At 55.8% G+C, this 24,340-nt stretch overlaps 1 protein-coding gene across 3 annotated transcripts in view; it reads left to right on the forward strand.

The window, feature by feature from the left end:
- Window positions 1-24,340, forward strand: part of CPNE2 (copine 2) — a 56,077-nt gene continuing 31,737 nt past the window's right edge. The window contains exons 1-3 of one of the 3 annotated variants that reach the window (XM_032992800.2): window positions 1-61; window positions 15,013-15,209; window positions 22,927-23,106. In XM_032992800.2, the coding sequence (XP_032848691.1) occupies window positions 15,042-15,209; window positions 22,927-23,106 (348 nt within the window). In that variant the 5' untranslated portion in view covers window positions 1-61; window positions 15,013-15,041. Of the gene's footprint in view, window positions 62-888; window positions 1,015-5,247; window positions 5,523-15,012; window positions 15,210-22,926; window positions 23,107-24,340 lie in introns of those variants that run through there. The other 2 variants (XM_032992798.2, XM_032992801.2) reach the window with 2 other exon arrangements.

The following is a 24,340-nucleotide window of genomic DNA, read 5'->3' on the forward strand; positions in this document are numbered from 1 at the left end:
GAGGCGCTGAGCCCGCGGCCCCGCGGGAGCTGCTCGGCCCGGCCCGGCCCGGCCCGCGGCGGTGAGTACCGGGGGGAGCGGAGGGGCGAGGAGCGGGGCCGTCTGGCTTGCCGAGGGTGGCTGAGCCGCTCCCACGGCGGGATCGTCCCCCGTGGGTCGGGTGGGTGGGGGATGTACCGGCGGTGGCCTCGGGTATCCCGGCGGGAGAGTCGCACAGGCCGCCCAGCACAACCCCGGTGTCAGCCCCCGGCTGGGGACCTGCAGGGCATTGTCCCCACTGGCTCGTCCCGGGTGGGAGTGGTGTCCAGCTTCCCGTGGGACTGACCCTCTGTCCCTCGGGACAGACCCTCCATCCCCGGGGACTCACCCCCCCCCCCCCCCCCATCACTTCATACTCCCCCAGCCCAGGCCCCTCCGTTCCTACACGGTGTAAAAGTTGTCCCGCCCGGCCCCACGCTCTGTGCATCTTCATTCCCTCCTAAAAATGCCAACTGGCTGCATGACAGCCCCCCCCCCCCCCCCCCCCAAAGCGAACGCCGGGGCCTGGTGGCTTCACTCCCCAAGGCTGGGGACGTTTGCTCGGGGTTACTGCTGCAAGCGCCTCTCCTCCCCCTCCTCCTCCTCCTCCTCCTCCTCCTCCTCCTCCAGCATCAGGTCTTGGCGGGGGGGGGGGGGCGTGGAGGGGTGTGGGGGGGATCTGGCGACCTGGAACCTGGGGAAGCGCACAAGTGCTGCTTCGGGAGCTGTTTGCTGCCCTGGCTGGTGATGAGATCCTTCACGCAGTGCATTTAGCGCGGGGGCACACACCCCCCCCACCCCCCCCCACCCCCCCCCCCGAGGGGTTTATGCTTGGGGGATGGACTGCCCCCCTCTCCTCTGCGCCCACCAAGGCGGCTCATCCTCTGGGATAGCGGCTGTCGCTCAGCAGCGTGAGGGTGCTCGGAGAATGGCCGGCAGGGAGGTGTTTTCCCACCAGCTCTGCCAGCCTCAGGACCTGATGCAATAAGTGTCCCGGTGAGTAACCCTCATTTAGGCGAGGAGCTGGATTAAAGCCAGCGGGGCCGGAGGACTTGGTGGGCAAATACACCCCTCGGAGCTGGTCACTGCCCGGAGGGTGGAACGGGAGGTAAGAGAGGTGAGTGGAGAGCAGAGCTTTGGCGGCAGAAACAATCTCCGAAGGGCTGGGTCCCTGCTGCTGCCTCCCCGAGAGCCTGAGATGCTTCGCAGGAAGGAACTGGGAGGATCCCGGATCCCCGTGGACCTCGAGCCCCGGGTTTGAAGCCTCCTTGGAGATGCGCTTGAACCTTTCTGGAGAAGCTGGAGTCAGAATCGGGCCGGTGCGAGCACAGCCCGAGGTTTCTCACTTCTGATATCAGTCCCTGTCGCCGGCATCAGCCGCCTCCCACCAGCGCAGGTAGCGGGGGCTTTCATGCCGGTGTGTGATATCACTGTGCTTTTCTGGGGTCAGAAAATGTTTTATTATGGACCAGAAATCTCATCCAATTATAGCCCGTCAGGGGGCAGAGAGCAGAGCAATGGGAGGAGGAAGGCTGGGAACAAAAGCTCGGGGCATGTGGAAGGGATTTGTTTTGAAGAACTGAGTCAGTGGAGGATGTTTTCCTGGAGTAGCCTTGGGGAAACGCTGCCTTCGCTTTGGTTACAGCTGTGTGATAGCCTGGGACATACATTTTCTGGTGATGTGCATTTTGGTTTCTCTGCTGTTGCCTCTGGGGCATGACAGCTGGGATAACGTGGAGGGGAGGCACCCGGCGAGGTGCCCCCAAAATTGCACCTCCCCGTGGTGCAGGCAGCCCCTGGCACTTGCTTTGGGTAGACGAGGAGTCCTGGAGCTCCTCTCCGAGAGCCTGGTATCCCTCGCCACCCCCAGGGACGAGGTTTGCCGGCAGCCCGGCACCGTCGGCACGTGCCCCGCTGTCCCCAGGCCCTGCTTGGTCACCGTTTGCGTCTCTTGAACGGGTTGCAGACGCCGCAATTGCTGTAGCGATGTGAGGGTGGGCAGGGTGGTACTACTGCTTGTATCTGAGATGCTGTGACGCTTCTCCCTCCCCGCTGCCTTTCTGAGCTCGAGCTGAAGAGAGATGAGATAATCCCGAGCTGCACCAGCGCGTCTTGCCCTGGGGACATCCTTGCTCCTGGGGTCTGTGCTGGTGGACAGCAAGGGTGTCCCCCCTCCCCATGCCAGTTGCTGGCAAGCAACCGCTGTTTGCAAAGCCATTGCTTGCGGGGGTCAGGGATCCCAGTGCCTGGACGGTCTGTGCTGGAGGGGGGGGGGGGGGCCACAGGCCCTGTGCACTGGGCTTTCCAGTGCGGAAAAATCCTCTTGAGGTTTGGCTGCTGGAGCTGAGCTGTGGGTGAAGATGCTCTTTGCCCCTGGGGGGGGGGGGGGGGGGCTGTATCAGCCGTGCAGCCCCCCGCAGTCCTCGTCGCCACTCGCCTTCCAGCGACCCCCCCCCCTTGCCCCAGAACAGCGGGGTTCCGCCGTGCTGGAGCGGCCACTGGCCGCCCCGTGATTTACCAGTCTGCCCAGTTGTCTACTGGAATTGCAGCGCCTTTGTTTGCCTTTGAGCAGTCTCACTGCGGTGCGTGGGGACTCCGGGAGGAATCACGTCTTCTCTTGCTCCTGTTACACCCGGTGGAAAGAGTTTGCCACTGACTTCAGTGGAAACCTCTGCCTGGGGAAAGCTGGCCGGAGTCGCTCGCGCCACCGTAAATCAGGGCTTGTTCTCCGGGAGCTGTCGGTGTGCCGAGAACGTAATACCCGGTTAATTGATGAAAAATCAACGCTTGTAGCCTCCTGTCCTGATTCAGGGTTGCCAGCTCTCATAAGGAACTCTTTATGCGAGAGCCTTGGCTTGCGTTCAGAGGCAGGGTGGGGGGAAAGGAGAAGAAAAGGTAAATTTTCTGGTGCGGTGGAGTAGCCAGGCGTTTGAAATGGTACTCCTGGCAGGATGCAAAACCGCAAAACAGCATGAAAAAGAAAAAAAGATTTGAACGCTTTTCCCCCTCTGAAATCTTACAGTTTGTCTTTTAAACCTCTGTAAAATATTTGTTGAGGGACCTGAGTCATCACTTTTCGCTGCTTTGGCTCAGTTTCCTGGCTGCTGGCTTTGTGAGGTTAACTTGTTTGGATCACAGGAGCAGGGGAAAAAAATAATTCCTGGGAACTCAGGTGGGTTTGGAGATCGTAACAATATTGTTAAAATATCGTAAAAACAAACAAGTGTAGCATTCAGCAAGAAGACTTTCACTTTTTATTTGTCTGCTGCTTTTGCTGAGGCTTTGGGTTTGGGACCTGTCAGATTTTTCTGCCTGTAGCCGGCAGGAAAAAGCTTGTGTCTAAAATAGTCACCTTTCCCCCAGCCCTGGATTTTCCGTCATCACGTGATTCCAGAAGCTGAGGATTTAGGAAGAAACATCAGCCATCGTGAGGCTGATTTTAAAAATGAGACGAGCTGGAAATGCAAGTTCTGCTGTTCAACAGCAAGTCCAGTGCCGTGCGGCCATTTAAACTGAGTTTTATATTCCCTCGAGCGGTGTCTAAAGCTGTTGGGAAAGGGTCAAGAATTTATCAGACATAATTCTCATTATAAACCGCCGCATTTTTTGTATCGCTGACATACGAATCTGGCTCAGGGTGAAGCTTCGCACATCAAGTGGCAGCATCTCTCTTCTGCAAAGCAGGCTGATCAAATAAAATTGGTTAGGAAAGCTTGGGTTGTAGCGACAAGCCCGTGGGGTGAGGGTGGGCTCCAGCCTTCGGGGACATGGGTGGTGCTCTTTGTGTGCCCGTGCAAATGAGCATTGCACATAACTACCCATCAATGGATGTTTATTTGTGTTAGCAGGGGAAGGGCTCTGAAGCTCTGGCTGCTATGGCGATGAAATGGTGCATGGGATGGAGGGACCTGCACGCCTGTCCGCTGCTGGGGCCACTGGCGGGGCCCCTCTGGCTGGCATGCCTATAATTTTGGCATGCGGTTATGTTAGAAAGCAGCTAAAGATATTTCTCATCACTTAAGTGATGATTTTTTTTCTTCCCCTCTCACATGTGATATATGGTGTTGGCTGGAAATAGGAATTCAATTAAAATTCAGAAAGCCAGCATTTTTGTTTTCAGTAACTTAGAAAAGCCTTTAATAAGTTAAACACCCAGTATACATTAAGTATACTTAAAATGCAGGAGGTTCTCTCTGCACCTGCAAGGGAGCCTTTACAGCCCAGCCGCCTTCCCCACGGGGCTGCCCCACTCCTTTATGTTTCACAGGGTCCAGCTTTAATTAAGTCAACTTTTTTCCCTTCGAATCCGGTTGTTGAAACAGCTATATCTCCCCTCACCACCCCCAGCTCTTGTATGGCTGCTGTAGTATTGGGGTGGGAAAGTTTTAATGCGGTGGCTGGGTGTTAAAACCCACCCAAGGTCCTCCCTCCTCGCATCTCCAGGTTTGCTTGTTAGTCCCACCCGGGGCACGTGTCCGACGCGAGCGTCGCTGCCACGGGGAGGGAGGAGATGCGTGTTTGGCATTTGCCTGTCCTGGATGGGGCTTCCCCCCGCCCCCCGCCCCGGTGCCACCCGTGGCCTCCCGCTCGCCTGTGGCCCGTGGGCAACCTCATTTTCTGCTCCGGCAGGGCGAGGGGAAGCGGCTGCTCCTGGGGGTCGGCAGCCCCGTGTGAGCGTGGCGGGCGCAGGGCTGGTGCATAAACCCTTTCCTTGGGTCTGCCTCGCCGGGCGCTCGTGTCGAGGGTTTGATGCGGTCGCCAGGATTCACAGTGACATCATGATGTTTTCTGCTCTAAATCACAAATTTCCCTAAATCGAGCCCTAGAGGAAGCCTGTAGTCAAGCGAAAATGTGCAATCTTCCCAGCGAATCTAAGCCAAATACTCACTTCCCAGTGGAGACCGGGATGGGGTTGGTCTGGGTGGCTCGGCCCGTTGCTGCGCGTCCGTAACGGAGGACGCTGCTACGCTCTGGGCTTGCCCTGCCCCTCGCTTGCCCTTTCTCCATTTCTGAGCAGCGAGCCCAGCGCTGCTGCTGCTCCGGAAACCACACGCGGAATCGCGAGCAGCAGGGCATGGAAAGTGTGCAGGGCATGCAGCGAGCACGGGGCATGCAGCAAAGCTGGGCTCTGCCCGTGGTGTGGTGGTCTGGTAGCAGCCATCAGAGCCCATCTATTTTCTTGCAGGCTTAGAGGAAATACTATTTTTTTTTTTTTTTTTTTTTTTTTTTTTGTTTCTTTTCTCTCCCTGCTCTCTGATTTTCTGAGTGCTCTCCCGAAACGCCGCGCGGTCTCTGCGGCGCCTCCAGACCCCACCAGCAATGGTGCCGTGTCCCTCTGCACGTCACAGCTGGGTGTGGAGGAGTGAGTTTTGCTTTCGTTTGCCAGGCTGGAGCCCTTGGCTTTCCGCCGGGTGAAAATTGCGGAAACACCTTTGCCGCTGGGAGCCCGTGGGCCCTGCCCTCTCCGGAGCGCTCAGCTCTCCAGGGCTTGTGATTTCTCGCTGGTAAGTGGTTTTAGATACTTGGTGGACGAGGTAATGATGTTTTCAGACTTCATCCGGAGAGGGTTTGAGAACGGATCCCGCTGCCCCCGGAGCCCGGGCAGGCTCTGCCCCGAGGTGGGTGCCGGGCAGCTGGCGAGCCGGGCCGCCTGCACGGCGGAAAAACACGTGAAAGGCGTTTGGTTTTGCTCTCACACCCCTGGCTTTACTGAGATCTCCAGTTCCTGCGGGTGCGAGCCCCTCTGCGAGGGTGTGGGGCCCGTCCTCCGGTCCTGGAGCCATGGCCGGGCAGCGGCTCTGTCCCTACGGTTGTGGGGGGACCAGCCTCCACCCCGGAGGGACGCTGGTGCGGGTACGGGACCACTTGCCTTTCCCGATGTCCTCGTCCCCAGGGACGGCAGCTCCTCTTAGCTACAGGGTGGCTGCTGGGGGCAGACCCCTCCCGTTTCTGCTTGGATGGGGGAAGCAACCAGGGTGGCAGGTTTGGGTGGCACCACGGAGGGATGCGGGAGGACCCTTGGGGATGTCACTGGGGCCGTGTGGTGGTACAGGGAGCAGGGCTGGGGTAGGAGAGGGGGGATGCAGGTCAGGGCGGGACTGTGTGGAGGAGTTTTGCTCCCACCCTGCGGGTCCTTCATCACGAGCCAGTTTCTCGGGGGGGTGCCGCTCCCTCCCAGAGTCCAGCCGCCTCCGTCCCACACGTGGGGATGGCAGAGAGGCAGCCCGAGGTGGTGGGTCTGTGCTCGACGTCTGCGGCTGCTGCCTCAGCTCTGAGCTGGGCAGGGGGAGCGCTTTGGAGCGGCTTCTCAGGTGTGATGTTTTCAAAACGAGTGGAGCAGCGGATGGTGCTGAGGAGCCCTGGGCTTCACAGGCAGCACAGGGAGGCCCCCGCGCCCGCAGGTCCGAGCGGGGGGGATCGTTACTTCACCCACCCGGCTCCTTCAGAGCATCTTCCCTAGCTCTGGCTGCTGACAGCCCTCTTTGCACCCCTAAACCCCGGCGGGTGGTGGTCAGCCTTGGGTGGGACCCTCGGCCGGGGAAGAGGGGCGACGGCACAGAGCAGCGAGAGGCTTTGCCCAGGGGGGAAGGTGTGTAGAAAGCAGAGAAGAGGGTGGCCCCATCCCCTGTGGCTGTGGCGGGATGGCTGCGGGCCGCAGCCGAGGTTGGGGCTGCGGTGCCTGCAGAGCTCCCGGGGCCTGCGAGCTCTTCGCAAGTGCTGAGTTGTTGGTGACGCACGAGCAGCAGAGGAGCTCTGCCAGCGTGATGGACTGTAAATACTGATGTCTCCTAATCCCCCTTCCCTTGAGGGTCTTATGTGCCGGACCTGTTCATGTGATTACACCGGTATTACGGTGTGATGTGTTATGCTGTTACGGTACCTGACACCATCCTGACTCCCCAGGGCACCAGAGAAGCTGATGCTCTGTCCTCTTTGTATGGATGGAGAGGTGTCCCTCTGGGAAGTGGCAGTGGGGCAGGGGATGTTCCCATCCTGTGGCCTGGCACGTGCCCGCACCCCCTCGGTGTGTCCCGCCCGGCGGCTGCCAGGCTGTCACAGCCGAGCACCCAGCCAGGGCTGGGCTTCCAGAGGGTGTCCCCAGGCCCTCTGGCAGCAGCACCCATCGCCGGGACAGGCTGCGTCACAGCCCCTCTCCTCGTGGCACGTAGCAAACCAGCTGGCTGCCCGGAGGCGGGGGGCTGCAACGGCCCCTCTGCCCTGAGCAGGGAGCAAAGGCGGCTTCACCCAGGGGGTCCCCGGGCCAGGGACTGCTGGGAGGTCCCTGGGAGGTTTTATGGCTGCTGTGGGTTCCCTTCCACCCGTCCCTCATCCTGGGCAGGGAAGCAGCGATCTTTCCCCCCTGCATCCAGCCGGAGAAGCTGGATGAGGCTCCCAAATCCCCAGGTTGGAGGTGCGTGTCCCACGGCCGCAGAGGGAGCGACAAGCATCAACGTGGGCAGGTACTTCTGCAGGGGAAGTGCTTCTTTCTTCAAAGTTATGACCCCAGATCTATCGATGCTTGGATGTGGCTTAGTGGGCCCTGTCCCTGTTATCCCTCCGGTTGCTCTCTGGAGACGGAGCTGCTGCTGGGTGAAACTCTCCCTGCACGGTCAGGGTGGGATCCTGGTGTCCCCACCTGCCCTGTGCTGGGGCCTGGGGTGCTGGGATCCATTTAACCCAACTCCAGCCACCTAATTGCTGCTGGGCTGATTGCCATGGGTTCCCAGGGAGCGGGGGGAGAGGATGCTTCACCCCGTTTGAAACCCCACGTAGGGTACAGGTACCCCCTGAAGACACCAGTGTCTTGCCAGGAACTGCTGAGGGAGCTGGGGCTTTTTCTGCCTCATTTTTCAGCTGGGATCTACATTGCCCATCCCACTCCTTACGCAGTTCTGCTGCACATCCTGGCGCTCTCCCTTCTCTTCTCCTTCACCACCCTGGCCCCATCCATCCTGGGTGCTACAGGCAGTGCCTGGCCCACTCATCTCCATCCCTCCCAGGGATGAGCAATGATTTGAGGTGGGAACTTCGTGGGAATGTAGCTTTGGGCTCAGTCCTTGGAAACTGGTGTGGGGTCTCAGTGAAAGCCTCGGCTTAAAAAAACATTTCACGTGCCAATAGAAGCGTGACGGTTTTACAGTCCCCAGAGCTTCGTGGTTTGTGTTTCCGAGGGGCATTTCGCAGCTACGTTGTCTGTCTGGCCCCAAATCCTGGATCCCTCCGTTGGTGTTGTGATGGGGGTGCTGTGACTTGTATCTCCCCCACCCCTGGGCGGGGTGGGCTTGTCCTCCCCGCTGACAGCCGGGGTGGCCGCGCTGGCTGGAGCCACAGTGGCTCGGTGGCCGGTCGGTGGCCCCGTGCCCAGCCCTGCTGGCACCCACCTGGCCCGTCCTCGGGCTCTGCCGCGTCCCCGGTGCCTGGACTAGCCCAGATGGGTGTATTTGCACCGAGGAACAAAGGAAACGCTGGGGCTGTTTCTTGGCTGACGGTGGCCGCACTGTGCTGTCGGGGACAGAGGGGTCTTTCCCTGTCCCCCAGCCCTGACACACCCCATGAGACCAACTGTGTTTTGGGGAGATCTTCCCAGGGTGGGACCTGCTCTTTGATGGACATCTAAGCACCAAAGTCACGGGACGGATATGGGCTGCCCTTTGCCGAGCGATACCCTCTGGGGCAGGTCCGCAGGAGGATGGGGCTGCCAGGGCAGGTGAGGGCACAGGATCAGTCCCGCTTTCTTGGCCAGCTCTAGTCTTGCTAAGAAGCACAATTCGACCCCCAACGGGGACCCCAAGGAGTCGGTGGTGCTGCCAGCTGGGCTGGTGGGGAGTGCTGAGCCGGGGGTCTGGGTAGAAGCTGCCCTACACTTCTCACTTTCACCACGTGCCTTTAGAAAGGGGTTTGGGGTCACTGGGTTACTCCCCGCTAGACTGCCCCAGCTCTTTGCATACCCTGTACCTGCCGAAGCCAACCGTTCAAATTCAAGTTGGGTTAGAGCTATCCGACCACAAAAAAAGGTGTTTGAACCCTTTCCCAGACCATTTAAAGCTGCTTTTCACTCTCTCCCCCGTGATCAATTAATTTAGCTATCGCCAAATGGCTTTGTACCGTATTAAAGCAAAGCAGAGATCACAGTGAGATGGCAGATGATGGGACATTTCATCCCACCAAAGACCTCTTTCCCCTGAAGGTGCCTGAACGCAGGGTGTGTCGCCAGGATGGACCTGTGTTTGGTGCCTCGGTCTGGGACTCCAGCTCACCCTCCCTTTCTGCCTCAGTTTCTCCCCTGGGCTTTTAATCCCTGTTCCCTGCATGAGCTGCAGGACTTGGGAAGATTCCCTTGCCCGTCCTCGTTGGGAGGTCGTGGGCTCCGGCGCAGCTGGGTCTTTGTGTAGGCTGGGAAGTGGGGGCACAACTTTGCGTGGGGGGGCCAGCTCTGGTGCTGCAGGGTTTGCCTTGGGGTTTTCCCGTGATGTGTTTCTCCCAGGTCACCCCAATCGACTTTGCGTGGCTCTGCTGATCACCACCCGCCGGAGAAGCTTGCCCGGGTGCTGCTCACGTACCGGTCGGTGCAGCCGTTTGGGGTTTTGGCAGGGAGGATGCCGCCTACACCAGCACCAAACCGTGCCAAGATTTGGGGGGATTTTCTGGGGACAGCAAAAGTCTGAGAGAAGCTGGGCTTCGTGGGCGACTATTGCCTGGGCATGAAAGCAGCCGCTGTCACACCGAGGTGGCCACTGGCTGTTGTCACACCTCGCTTGGGACGGGATTTTGCAGCACTGGTGAGCGAAAACTATCTGTCAGCATGAGCAGCATTACCCGCTGAAGCATCATTAGGCACGATTTCCATCAGGAGGGGTTCACTGAGGAAGTGACTTAATTGCGTTGTCCTGAAACCATTTTTTCCTGCTGTATCAGGCCCCCAAAATATCTCAGTACAATCCCCTTGGCTCCTGTTGTCGGGCAGGGCTGGGGGACTCGCTCACAGTGCACCAGCCTGGAAACCAGAGCCCAGCCTGGACATCCCCCTCCGCCAGGTCTACCCTGAAATATTTGGGAATTTGGGAGAATTTGGGCTCAGTCCCAGCCCTGCTGCCTGTGCTGGGATGCTGGGAGGCAGTTTTCAGCCTTTCCTTGCCTTGCAGGACAGATGAAGGTCCTCTGATGGCAGCGGGTACCTAAGGTACATCCTTGCAGGGAGTTTTCATGTGCAAGCATCCTCGTTCCACCTCCCCCAGCCTGCTCGCCCGTGGCAGAGGCATTTGCTGGGGAGGGGACCGGCAGCACGGTGCTGTGTACATGACTAATTGCACGTGCATTCAGAAAGTAACGAGGCTGTTATTAAGTCCAGGTGCAGGCTGGTGAATCCACCGTGTTGCCTAGGCGAGACTGAAAGGCAAACATTTTTGCTTTGCAAAATGATTCGGGAGATGACTCTATTTGTTGACAGGAGGGAGCAAAAGCGGCCGGTGTGGGTTTTGACAGCGTGGGGAGCTGCGTCGGGCATCTGTCACAGAGCATCCCGGCTTTTCCTGGCATCTCCAGCTCCCTGTGTGCTGCCTTTCAGCTTTTCTGCTGCTCTGGACAACCGGTTTGTGTGTCTTCCTGCTCCTTTCCTTTGCTCCAATTTTCTGACAATCAGTTTTCACCTTCTCTTCATCTTCCTTTGGGTACTGCTGCATCTCTGTTGCCTGTAAACTCAGATATGTGCTTTATAGGAACCCAAATTTACCTATTTGATACTCATCTCTCCCATTTTCCCCTTCCAGAAAGGAAATTTGCTTCTACAAGTGCAGTAGTCCGTAGTAGGGCAGCTTGAGTGGGTAAACTGAGTCACGGGTGACTTTTGTGGGTTATTACAGAAATCGTGGATCACCCCAAAGAAGAGGAGGGACACCCTGGGAGGGACCCAGAGGGACTTTGCACCAGTCACTGGTGGATATTGGTATGGGGCTGTTTCAAATGTGCCTGGTATTCCCTGTGAAAATAAATCTGATTTTTTTAGGGAGAGGCAATCACTGAAGTTTGACAACACTGTTAATATTTTAAAAAGCCTCCAGAATGTTTCACTTAAAGCACATTGGCATGGCTTATTTTTTGCCCTATCTTTTTTTTTTTTTTTTTTATTCCCTGTTAATGCTTAAAATGGGGCCTTAGCAAGTCCCAAGCGACTGCTTCTCTTGGGGCTGCTCTTCTGTGGAGGAAAGGGGAACCTCCCAGAGCAGAAGTTAGTTTGCAAAACAGATAATGCCTTTCCCTCCTCCTCTTTCAGATAAGAGAGGGTAAAAGATCACAGGGCTTCCAGCCAGCTCTTCTGCACTGTGCTTTGGGGATCTGCTGTCAAAACTGGGGGGGGGGGCATGGAGTGATGATGATGAGGAGAACATCTCTGTGCATTGCTCTGGGGCTCCCACATGTTCATCTCAGATATTCTGGGTGGCCCCGGGGCTTGTGTGTGCCCCCAGCCAGCGAAACCCCTCGCTGCAGGATGTCGTGGACACGGAGCAGCTTGGAGGTGACCAAGTCAGTGGAGGAAAAGGCATTTGGAGGTTATGAAGTGCAGAGATGTGTCCGGCTCGGGGGATCCCGGGAGCTGGAGCCCAGAAAGGATTTGGGGACCATGTCCCCCCGACCCTGGTTCTGCCCTTGTGACGCCTCTTCGGGCATCTGCTGTGGGAGATGGGAGCGTGGGGCAGTCGGACCTTTGTGCTTGTTCCTGAGACCTCTCGGTGGTAGCCTGGCCACGTTTGGGCAGGAGACCACGTGTCTGCGTGATCGGCACGAAGCCGGCAGCTGGGATTGTGCCGCGGGGGGGATGTTTGGCTGCAGATGCCGAGCGAGAGTCGCAGGACGTCGTTCAGGGTGGCGAATGCGGGGAGAGGAGAACAAAAAAAAAAAAAAAAAACTAAGAGAGACTGGAATACAGATGATGGTGAGCTGGGTCTTTCAGTGCCAGCTCAAATCCCTCCCTGAATTTAAAGCATTCGCTGGGGGGGTTAAAATGCTGCTGGCTCGCTGGAGCCTGGGGGTGCCTCAGGTGTGAAGCCTCTGAGCCAGAGGGACCCGAGGCTGCAGGGGCCAAATCCCTGCCTGGCCCCGGGGAAGCGGGAGCGGAGGTGGCCGCAGGTCTCCGGCGGGGAGGGGGGCAGCTCCTGGGGCCGTTTCGTGGGGCAGGACGGGGGGGGTGTGCGTGTGGATGAGCAGCAGTGGCACCTGCAGACGTGGCCGTGCCCTGGTGGCATCACCACCTTCTGCTCCTGACACCTCTCTGAACGTTACTCGTTCCATGGGGTTGTTTGGAAGCCAGCCTGGCTGGGAAAAAATGACTTTTTCATTTAAACAAATTATTTTTTGGCTGAATCAGGATGGTTACGCACCTTAGGGTTTTAGACCAAACCTGGAGCTGGGCGGGGGGAGTAGCTCGAGCCATGATTCAGGAGAGCTGCCCATCTCTTTGGCTTCTCCATCACTGGTGGCCGGCTGGACCAGCAGCTCCTCAGTGGAAAAATCTTCTTCACTGGGATGAAGGGGAAGGCGGTGGCAGCATCTTCCCGCTGCCTTTTGCCTTCTTAGAGAGGGGGAAACTGCAGGATTTTGTGCTTGGCACCCATGAAATGGCATCAAGCTTTTCAGGTTGGCACCTGGTCCCTGGTCCCAGTGTCCTGGTCGCTGATTTCAGGTGCCTGGATGAGGAGTGTGTCCATGCAGGGGACACAGGTCCCACCAGCTCCCTGCCCTCAGCTGGTCCTGGCCAGTGCTGGCCACCTCTCCTCTTCCCCATGCCCATTTTGACCATGTCCCACCTCTCCTCTTCCCCATGCCCATCTGGGCCATGTCCCGGGGAGCACGGCAGGCTGATAGCAGGGGCTGGAGCACAGGCAATGCACAGCACACTGGGAGGATGTTTTGGTGCCTGCCAGCCCTGGGAAAAAGCTTCTTCCACTGAGTCATTTGCTGCCTCTGCTTTTTGTGAGACGGCGCCAAGATTTGGGGGAAGGAGAGATGGAAAAACCCAGCCCAGATCTCTCTGCTCCAGCAGGACCAGGTCCACACCAGCACAGCTGCCCCGTGTTTGCTTTTCAGAGGGAGCAGCAGACAGAGAACAGTATAAATAGAACAGGCCCAGCTATTTTAAGACATCAATTACATGATTTGCGCATTAAAAAAAAAAAAAAAAAAAAAAAAAAATCTTTGTTTTAGCTGCAACTGGCAACATGGGCTTGAGAGGAGCAGAGGCAGCTCTGGTGAGGACGGGCATCTTGGAGCCGTTGCCCCAGTGGCCACGGGAGCTTCACGGCGGATGAGCAGGGAGGACTTCTGCTTCTGCACGGGTTTCTCCTCGAAGTCCCGGTAGATGGGTGGTTGCCCACACTCGCCACCGTTCTGGTGTCACACTGCTACCACTCTGGTGGTGCGCGGCTGTGGGTGGGGAGTGACGGCGTGAGATGTGCTTGGTCTAGCCAAGGGGAAGTTGCACTCGAGGAAGGGACGTGGGTGCTGTTTTGGTGATGTATACGTGTGTGCGAAGCCAAGGATGGAGATTTTCTTCTTCTGGAGATGTTTCTGGGTTCCTATGGAGCTGAAATCATTGCACCATTCCTGCCCTGAGCAGCAGGCTGTGATGAAGAACTTCCATTTACTGTTGGGGGTTAAATCAAGCTTGTTTCTGGTGACTTAGTGCCAAGCAGAGATGTTGGCAGGTATGAGAGGAGGGATCAGAGCCTTGGAAGCAGGATCTGTTTTCTGCTCAGTATTCATTGGAGCTGGGGCCGAGTGCTCAGAGTGGCCGGCGAGCTGGAGGCTCCCTCTCCCCCAGCCATGCTGGGGTCACCCCATCCCTGTCCCCCATCCCTATCCCAGCTTGGAGGCTGAGCTGCAAGGGAAGAGGGCAGCTGCCCAGCTCCCAGCAGTGCAAGTGCTTGTAAATACTTGTGCCTTTCAGATAAAGTGCTTTTCAGATAAAGTGGATGAGCCAGGAGCCACTCTTGAAAAAGAGGGAGAAAGGTATTGAAGCAGCTGCTGAAATGAGTGCTCTCTCCACTAGCAACCCCAGCTGCAAAAGTTTATTAGTATCAATTAATCTGAAAATGCTTTTTCTTCTCTTTTTTTCCCCCTTTTCTCTTCTTTGTTGAAGACCTTTGGTGGTTTTTGTCATGTAAACTGCACATCAGAAGGCAAAACTGTCAGGTGGGATGGGGTTTTGCATTACTAATGGTATAAAACACATTTATCTCTGCAAAATGGCTTTGGAGGTGGACTTTTGGTAAGCTCTTCTTATGACAAAGGGGTTTTGTTCAGGGCCCTGTAAATCAATTCCACACACCAGGTCGTGCAGTGCTTGTCCCATTTGCCCTGCTTTTCTGTGAACCGACTATTGCTGCTTTTCAATTGCTTCCAGAGCCTCTGCTTTCTGCTGGCCTGGTGAATTGGGTGGAGACAGGGCTGAACCAGGGCTGGAGCTGCCCTCCACCCCACTCATCCTCCTGGTCTCACCCCTTTCCCTGTGATGATTTGGGGAGCGGAGCTCAAGTTTGGCCCTCGTAGCTTAGGTCCATGGTCCCTGGCTCGGGACCATCCAGACAACAACCAGTTTTCATGCTGAAAGATGCTGTGGAAGTGTAGTTCCTCTCCACAAACCCCCCAGCATGCTGGAGGAAGAGGTTGGGGAACCCCAGCTCCCTCAAGGCGGGTAAGCAGAAGATGTTGCCTTTCCTTGAAAACCTGTTGTTTGTGGAGCAAAACCAAGGCAGGTTGTAGGTGCTCTGCTGGGCTCCCACTCAGGATGCCTGCCTGGTGTGGTGGCCACGTGGGGATGGTGACTGGCCAGGGCAGATGCTTTGGAGCCAGGAAAGCCTCATAACTTATTGAGTGCAATAACTAACAGAGCGCGAAGCTCTGGATGTGGCCCCTCTGTCTGTGCCCGACCCACTGGTGCCAACAGGGCGTTTTCTGCCTTTCTGCTGGCACTGAGGCTTCTCTCCTTCTCGTGTCCCACAGACTGCCTGGAGCTGCTGCCGCTGGAGTCCATGGCGTACACCGTGACTCCCACGCCGGCGGGGCCTGTGGGCTCCCAGTACTGCGTCTGCAAGGTCGAGTTGTCCGTCAGTGGCCAAAACCTTCTGGACAGGGATGTCACTTCCAAATCCGACCCCTTCTGCGTCCTCTTCATGGAAGTCAACGGGAAGTGGGTGGAGGTAAGTCCTGAAGTTGTGTGGATTTCCCGCTCCTGTGTTTTGCCTGTGCTGGTGTCTCCTCCCGCCGTGCTCCGCTACAAGGCTGGTCCTTGTTCCTCCCCGAGTAGCAGCAGAAGCTCTTCTGGTCCTCCTGAGTCTGTGCATGTGGTGCCAGTGTGTTAATTACTCTGTGTTTTGCAACTGGTCCTTCCCCTTCCTTCCCCTGTGCTTTTCAGCTTTGTGCTGGGGGTGAGATTTAACTGCAGATTTCAAGATGCCAACATCTGGCAAGGCATGTGGCAAGTGTGAAAGGATCTTACCACCTTCACAGTGGTCCCAGCCCCTTACCAGTCTGCTGTAAGCTGCGGGTGCTTTGGATTCGGGTGCCTGAAATGCTGATCCCACGTGACAGTTAGAGGTTGTGAGGTCCCGCTTGCCACGGGACATGTTTCTAGGTGAGTCAAGATAAGCTTGTTCTTGGATCCTGAGTTGCGTAGGAGGCTGGTCTTTGGGTTTTGCTTGAAGAGTGCCAGGAGTGTGCTGGGTGAGGGTCTGGCAGGTCAGTTCAGTGGAAAAAATGCTATCCAGGGCAGCTTGTGCTCTGAACGCTTGTGTGGCCTCCTTCAAAAAGTATATCAAGGTCAACAGCCCTTAAGCTGGGAATTCCACAGACTGATTGTGGAGAGGGCAGGACCATCGGATGGGGAAGGAGACTGCTGGGAGCTGGGTGCATGGGGGGTTGGATCAGTTCAGCTGCAGCCAGCCAGCAACTGTCTGACAAATCCCCAACGGACTCTTTGCAGACATTGGTCTTTCCTCCTTACCAGAACACTCATAAATATGTGCTTCAACTGCCCTATTTGATACCAAGAGGCCCCGAGAAGAAACTGCAGATGATCTTGTCATTTGCTTGGTAAGCTGGCTCCTTACAAATGAGAAACGTAATTCCTACAGGGAGAGAGGAGGGGAGGGATCATGACGTACACAGATTGAGTGCACCTTCAGCAAGTTTGCTGATGACATCAAGCTGAGTGGTGTAGTTGACATGCTGGAGGAAGGGGATGCCATCCAGTGGGACCTTGGGAGGCAGGAGGAATGGGCACATGATGCAAATCTCATGAAGTTCAAGAAGGCCAAGTGAAGGTCTTGCACATGGGTCAGGTCAATCCCCAGTACTTATACAGACTGGGGGGTGGATGGATGGATGGATGGATGGATGGATGGATGGATGGATGGATGGATGGATGGATGGATGGATGGATGGGTGGATGGATGGATGGATGGATGGGTGGGTGGGTGGGTGGATGGATGGATGGATGGATGGATGGATGGATGGATGGATGGATGGATGGATGGATGGACGGACGGACGGACGGACGGATGGATGGATGGATGGATGGATGGATGGATGGATGGATGGATGGATGGATGGATGGATGGATGGATGGATGGGTGGATGTATGGATAGATGAAGTCATGTGGAGAATGACCTGGCATACTGGTGCGTGATAAAATGGGCATGAGCCATCAATATGCTCTTGCAGCCCAGAAAGCCAAGTGTATCTTGGGCTGCATCCAGAGCAGGGGGAGCAGCAGAGTGAGGGAGGGGATTCTCCCCCTCTGCTCCGCTCTGGGGAGACCCCCCTGCAGTGCTGGGGCCAGCTCGGGGGCCCCCAACACCAGAAGGACATGGAGCTGCTCCAGCAGGGCCAGAGGAGGCCACAAAGATGCTGGGGGGGCTGGAGCAGCTCCCCTGGGAGGCCAAGCTGAGAGAGTTGGGGGGGTTCAGCCTGGAGAAGAGAAGGCTCCGGGGAGACCTCATTGTGTCCTTCCTATATTTAAGGGGTTTTAGAAGAAAGATGGGGAGAGACCTTTTACCAAGGCCTGCAGTGACAGAACAAGGGGCAACAGTTCTGAACTGACAGAGGGGAGATTTAGGTGAGATGTAAGGCAGAAATCCTTCCCTGTGCGGGGGGTGAGGCGCTGGCCCAGGGTGCCCAGAGAAGCTGTGGCTGCCCCCTCCCTGGAAGGGTTCAAGGTCACTTTGGACAGGGCTGGGAGCCCCCTGGGCTGGTGACAGATGTCCCTGCCCGGGGCAGGGGGGGTAGGACTAGATGATCTTCAAAGGTCCCTTCCAACCCAAACCGGACTGTGGTCCTGTGACCGTCCCTTCTGGCTTTGGGTGTCCCTGCTTCACCAGGACATCCCGCTCTGCAGATGCACGTGGCTGCTCACAGCCCGTGGGCTGTGGGCACTGAGACTGTGCGCAGAGGAGCACCCTGGCATGCTCCCATGGATGGGGGGGGTGTATTTTTATTTTCCTTGTATGCACTAAGGTGCTGAGAAGTGCCTTCATTTCCTCTGCCTCCCTACCCACTCCAACATGAGCTTACTCCAGGGCAGGACCCTGCTGATAAAAAGTTCTTTATGGAAAGGAGGACTTTTCATGGCCACACCATCCCTGGTGGTGGGTGAACATGGGATAAATCAGTCTTCTCTGAGATGCAGGCAGCGCACAAGGAGCCCTTGTGTGTTGTTCCCAGCCCTCCACTTCAGCGGGACGAGGCTGCCCCTAACCAGGCTAATGGAGCACAAGGAAACGGGCCCTCAGAAGCTGTCTGAATTATTTCGTAGCATAAGTAAAACTTTGGCTTGATCCCAGAAGCTTGCTTCCCAGCATACCCACCGACTGGATCTGTATTCCTTTGACAATCCCCCTCCTGTGGGGAAGGGGCACAGGGGCATGCTGCGTTGGGGACTGGGTGTGTGCATGCTGCCGGCGTCAGGGTTCGTCCAGAGGCACCCAAATTGGCTTTGAGCAGCATGACCTTGGTCATCACCAGCAGTGCTGCTGCATGGCAAGCGGCCTCCCTTGGTTGGGTCTCCCAGGCAGATGCATGTCTCAGGCTGGTTTTGCATCTGGGGTGTGCACAGAGTGGACTGGGAACTCCTAAGGATGGTTTTCATGGTGCTTTGTTGACTGTTCATCATCTCACATGGAGGAGTCGTTGTTTCCTCCTGTAGCGATCCCAGTTGGGCAAGGTGATCTCTGTGGTCAAACTGGTGGTGTGAATCCAAACTCCAGAGTCTGTGCAAGAACATTTAGCTCCATCTCTAAGAAAAACCTTTTGGCTACAGGGGGAAAGACTCTGGGATACAATGCCTGGAGAAAAAAGTGGGGATTTCAGTTGTAGATAGTGTGAGACCTCTTTGCAGTTGGTCTGAGAGGGAGCAGGTAAGCAGAGCATGAGGGTGTGATGGATGGTTACAGGCACCAAAGGGCATTAAATCATGTAAGCCAAAGAAAAAATGACCCAATTCCAGGAAATTAACTAGTCTCATTGTTCAGGTACTTGGACCAGTTGGGCGGCCTCCGAGCGCTTGGCCAAGGAGCTGGTGAATCAATGGGCACCACGCAAGGTGTCCTGCAGCCGGTCTCTGAGCTGTCAGTGGGGAGGGTGCAGGGGCGAACCTCACCTTGCCATGGTCTGCAATTAACTTTGCTCGGCAGCCTGGATGAGAGTAATGAGCTTTCCAGCCTTGATAGGTGTCATCTCTTTCACCTGACTGTACTTTTCAGGAATTTCTCTTTCCGTCAGTAATGACTCAGTCCAGCAGTTTGGATTCCAAAGCTTCTTTTACAATACAAATCTGTGATGGGTTGGTTTTTTTTTTTTGTTGTTGTTGTTGGTTTTTTTTTTTTCTTTTCCTCCGCTATTTTTAGCTTCTTTTTAACTGTCATGATAGGCACTGGATGTCAGCCTTGAGCGACAGATTGCTGGGCGCTCCGCCGCTGTGGTTTCAGCAGAGGTTAGCGTGTTGCAGGAGCTGGCACGTGGTGCGGAGTGTTTGCACGCCACGGAGCTGGCCCCACTCAGCCGGGGCCGAGGTGCTCCCACACCCACACGTGGCAGCAGTGGTGCACGGGCTTGGGCAGTGGTGGGGTGCCGGGGGGGGGGGACAGGAGAGGTGAGAGCCTCGCTGGGTGGGGTGGTGAACCCTTGGCAGCTCACGCCACTGTGGTTCAGAGCTGCTTAGGGGGTGCCTGTGTTGCCCTTCGTGGATTTTGCCCCTCGCCCTAAGATAAACCTCTTTCCCGTCTGAAAGAGGTGGCCTTAATAATACAGCTGAAATATGGGGGATGGACGGGGACAGCCGCAGCTCAGTGGTGTGAACCCATCCCACCACCCTGCCCCTGTGTCCCCCGCACCAGCCACGCGTCCCCCCCGGTCGGATGGGGTTTGGGAGGTGGGTCTCCTCCGGGACCAGCCCCCGCCACGGTGGTGCCTGCGTCTGAGCTGGGTGGCGGGGCTGTGGCACTGCCTCGTGCCAACAGAGACATTTCTGCTCGCTGTTCTTTCTAGCTGTCACATTTGTTCCCAAATACAATTATTTTGTCTCGCTGAGCTTAATAGGAATTAAAAAAATCTTTGTGAATCAGCCTCGGAGGGGGTGGGGGAGGGAGGGACAATAAACCCCAGGCCGAGAAGTGACACGAAGATGGGTGGTGTTTAAATGTTCTGCCCGATGACATCATCTCGTAGGAGCCGTGAAAGACCTGGCCGGTGATGCTGGGAGCAGGGACTCATGACTCAGCCCTGCTGCTGCCTTTGTGCCACCCTGAGTCATCCGTCCGGCCCCGCGCCTTCAGCACGAGCTCTCCTTGGCTCTTGGGAGAGCATCTCCCAGTTTCCACGTGCTGGGAATGCTTGAAGGTCTCTAGCCACCCTCCCTTCGGGCGCTGGGGGACTCTCCAGCTGCGTTGGTTGAACACAAGGGCCGTTGCTGGAGATGAATGCCCAGTTTCATGCTTGATTTGCAGAATCTTATCCAAGCACATACCTTTAATTAGCCGGGTTGCCTTTTGAAAACTCTTGTCCCTTTCTGCTCTCGGGTGGCAAAGCCACCTCTGCTCTTTTGTGGGGAACGTGGACCTGTAAGCGTTGCGGAGAAGGGGAAGGCAGGAGCTGTCGGCATGCTTGTCTGCTGGTGGAGGTGGTGGGAAGAAGCCTCGTAGGTGATGGTCACTGGCAAGGTGACTGGCACTTATCAAACCAAAGATCAAACCATATGCAGCAGCCAGCCGGAGCTTGTGATTTTGTTGTGCTTCACACTTGACAATGGGCCGGAGATTAAACACTCAGTTTAATCTGGGTGTTGAAGGAAGTCCCATCACTCCAAAGGGTTAGCTCAAGACACCTTGGCTGGGTTTTTCTTCCCCTTCCCTGGGCCACCCCTTCCAGGGCAAAGCTGGAGACGGGACCTCAAGTTAATCTTCTTCAAACCGGTGCCTGGGAGCGAGAGGACTGGTTTCCCTTGGTCCCTGGCTTCCCAGTAGTTCAGAGAACACGGAAGGAGCTAAAATCCATCTCTGTTGCCTGTGCTGTCTTGACTCCAAGGCTTGAAAGGGGATTTGCATGTGTTGTGCTGCTGAAATAAGGTAGGGCTCGTGGATGCCTCCTGCTCCTGGTCCTCTGCATCTCTGAGCAGATGTCTGGCGTCCTTCGGCATGGGACGGCAGCAGAGGGGGAAGGATCTGTGTGAAGCTGCGTGGCCCTGACCAGCTTACAGCCCACTGGTGTTGATGCATTTGATTCCCCAGCATGCGGCAGGTGGCTATTCTGGGAACAGAGTGTTTACTTTAGTTGTTCCTTGGCAATTAAGACAGACTAAGCGACCAAGTTCAAAAAATACTGCGATAGTTGGTATATATAGCAAACTCACCACATTTCCACGCAGTCCCTCCAAAACCTGCCTCTTGTGCTGAATGAGTTTCTTTGGGACCAAGGTATGTGGTTTTTTGTTGTTTTTTTGTTTTGTTTTGTGTGTGTTTGGGGGATTTTTTTTTTTTTTTTGGTCTTTTTTTCTGCACTGCCATACTTATTCTTGGCTCTGCAGCTCTGGCAGACATGCTGCCGTCCCGCAGCCCAGCATTGCCCGGGGATGCTGGTGTGGGGGCTGCTTTCCACGAGGGTCTTGCCCTGGGACCTGGGATGTGCAGGCAGCTCAGCCTTGCCCAGGGCTGGGTGTTCTGCCTTCGAGATGAGGCAGGATGCTGGCTGGGGCCGCAGCATGGCCGAAGGCTCCTTGCTGTCCCACAGGCAGGTGGGATGGTTTTTCCATGCACTGAAGGCAGCAGCATTTGATAAAACCACTCTAGCAAGTGCATTCTTTTCTTTTTCTTTTAATAGCCCCTGTTACCCTACCCTGGGGTAACGGGGCGATGTGGCAAAAGGCCGGTGCTGCCAGCATCTCTGCCAGCTCTGGGGGGTGCGTGGCTGTTCCAGCTTGGATGCTCGGGGCTGTTGGCACTTCCCATGGGGCTGCCTGGGCAGGACGGCCTCCGCCAAACCAGCTGCCACCTCTTACGGTAGCAATATGATATCAATAGCTGCTCTCCTGACAAGGCTCCTGGCTTGGTTTGCTTACTGGAGGGTTTTCCCCCGGTCTGCGGGTGTTCAGTTCTTGTGCAGCTCTCAGGCTGTGCCACCAGCATCCTTTCTGCCCGTTTTAGCTTCATAAAGGTGTGTTGCATGTTGGGCTCCAAACTTGCCCTTTCCTGGAACCTCTCGAGATGGATGATGGCCTGGTGGGGATGGTGGGTCCTGACATTAGAGTTCAGACCCTTTTTGGCCATTGACTTCCAGAAGTAAACACACCAGCTTTTCTCAGCCCAAGTTCCCCAGTTTTCCCAGTTTCTGTCACTTTGGCTAAAGTTGTGGGTCGCTGTCTCTGTGCAAGCCTGCGTCGGGAGCCCGGCCGGGGCTGCCCCCCTCCCAGCCCTCCTGCGGGCTGAGTTACGGGGTCTGGGACTGAAGCTGAATTACCAGAGGGCAGCATTCCGGGATCTCCGGTGTGGCTGTCCCTGGGATATTTTTTTTGGCTCACACAAGGCTTTCTGTCCGCCTGTGCCATGCTGCGTCGTAAACCCACACTTCCACCGGCTGCCTGCCAAGTTTCCTCTGCTCTTATCGCTGCTCTTGGCTGTGGGATGCTGCAGACCGCTGTGGTGCTTCCCCTCGGATGGCGAGTTCCCCACGCGCCTTCCAGTTTCCATCATCCTCTGTGTGCTTGCCCTTCCAAGCCGTCGGAGACGTCATTTCTTCCAGCCTGCTCGCAGAATAGACAGTCTATTGAAGTCTTGTCTTCTGGGGTCCTTCCAGCCTCTTGTTTCTCCTAACGCTTGATGAAATCTATGAAAAATGGCCCATGGTGATGGTTTTGGTTTTTTTTTTTTTTTTTTTTCCATGGAAGGCCAAGAAGAAACCACTTGGATGATTTGGCTTGAGGTCTAGAGGGAAATGCTAGAGGGTTGCTGTTCTGGCTTGTGACACTTGTTTTGCTGTTAACTGCACAGCCTGAAAGAAGCAAGTTTGGCATTACAGCTGTGAGGGTCTGGTTGAGGATCAGAGGGGAGTGAGAGCTTCAGATTCTGGGAGAACAGGGCTTGGAAGTACAAGAAAAGGCTTTGGCTTCAGTGAGTCTTGAGTCCACGCTGAGCCTCAGCTGCTGTCCTGGCTGCTGGCTGGGGTGGGCTCAGACAGCCCCGTCCGCCCCGTCCTTGGGGATGCAGCTCTCTGCATGAAGTCCCGTCACTCGTTTAGACAGACCCCACCTTACGTACGCTGGGTATTATGGTCTGCATTTAGGGGTAGCTCTGCTGACCGCCCAGTGCGCTCACTCTCTGACGGTCACTGCAGGGTTTCTGGGTGACTGGCTGAAGTTTTTTTCTTTGCAGCTCGACAGGACAGAGACAGCCGTGAACAACCTCAACCCTGCTTTTGCCAAGAAGTTCATCATTGACTACCACTTCGAAGAAGTGCAGAAGCTTAAGTTTGCCTTGTTTGACCAGGACAAGTCGAGCATGCAGCTGTATGAGCATGACTTTTTGGGCGAATTCTCCTGCACGCTGGGCATGGTGAGTCTCTGGGGTCCCTGCAGCTCGCTCTCCCCCAGCGAAGGGACCCCAAATCACGTCAGCCACAGGGACATGGAGGGATTAGAGCTGCTACTTTCATCTACTATAAGGTTTGCTGGGTCCTTCCTGGCAAAACCAACTTGATTTGCTTGTCGTGCTTCAACTGTTGAGGTTGAACTGTTCCACGTTAGGACTGTTGGCTACTTGCTCAAGCCTAAGCTAGTCATAGTGTGGGCTTCTGCTGGTGTCTGCAGAGACACAGCAGCTGGAAGCTTTTGGAGGTACCTGTTTCTCAGCATGGGTTATAGTAAGAGCCCTGATGATGAGCTTGGATTTGGATTTGGGAAACTTCCAGACGATTAAATTTAGGATGCATTGTGGGCTACCTTTCTACCCTAGTTTTGGGAGGGTTTTGTTGGCTTTTTTTTTTTTTTTTTTTTTGGTCTAAAAAAAGCCTTGTCCATTACCATTGTGCAGCAAACCATCTCTTCTACTTTAGCATGTTGGTGCAAGAATGTGTCTTCTGCTTTTCCCGTGGAAGATCTTTCAGGACACAATGAAATTTATAAGCCTTTGGAAGGTTTTGTGTCCATGAGCCCAGACCCTGTTAGGAGTTGGCAGCCACGTTCTCCAAATGTCTTTGTCCTCTGAGCTTGCTCTGACTCAGAGGCAGGGAACGAGGGGGATTTTTTCCGTTCTCTTGCAGCATCTGGCGGCTCGGGGCCGCTGTGATACCTGGCACAAGCGCAGAGGCTGGGAGAAACTGTCTCTGTTGTGCTCGGTGCTGGGGTCTGGGAGAGAGGAGACACTGTAATAGGTGGGTCAGTGTGGACAGCCAGTCCAAGGTGTTCAGGGAGGCTCGTGAACGTGATTGCTTTATTACACAGGGTGCAATATGGCACTTTATTGTGGCAGGGGGGGGCAAGTGACCTTACCATGGCCAACTCAGGAGCTTGACGTGTTACAAGAGCACTGACATTTACAGAGTTTGAGGTTTAACGTCTGGGGTTTTGGAAGTGCTCTGTGATGAGCTAATTGTGCTCCTGCAAAAGTTAAGAGACAGTGCAGGCAACAGCCCAGGCTGGTGTTCAGTGATTTAGAGCAAACCCATCCTTTACTGTTAGTTCTCCTGTTGCTGAAACACAGCTGCCTCTGGTATGGGGCAGTTCAGCAATACTCGTTATGAAGGTCATGGTCTTGGTGGAAGCTGCAAGCAGAGAATTTATGGACATAA

This window comes from Tyto alba, unplaced genomic scaffold (genome assembly GCF_018691265.1).
Source record: "Tyto alba isolate M040663 unplaced genomic scaffold, T.alba_DEE_v4.0 Super-Scaffold_26, whole genome shotgun sequence".
Lineage (NCBI taxonomy): Eukaryota > Metazoa > Chordata > Aves > Strigiformes > Tytonidae > Tyto > Tyto alba.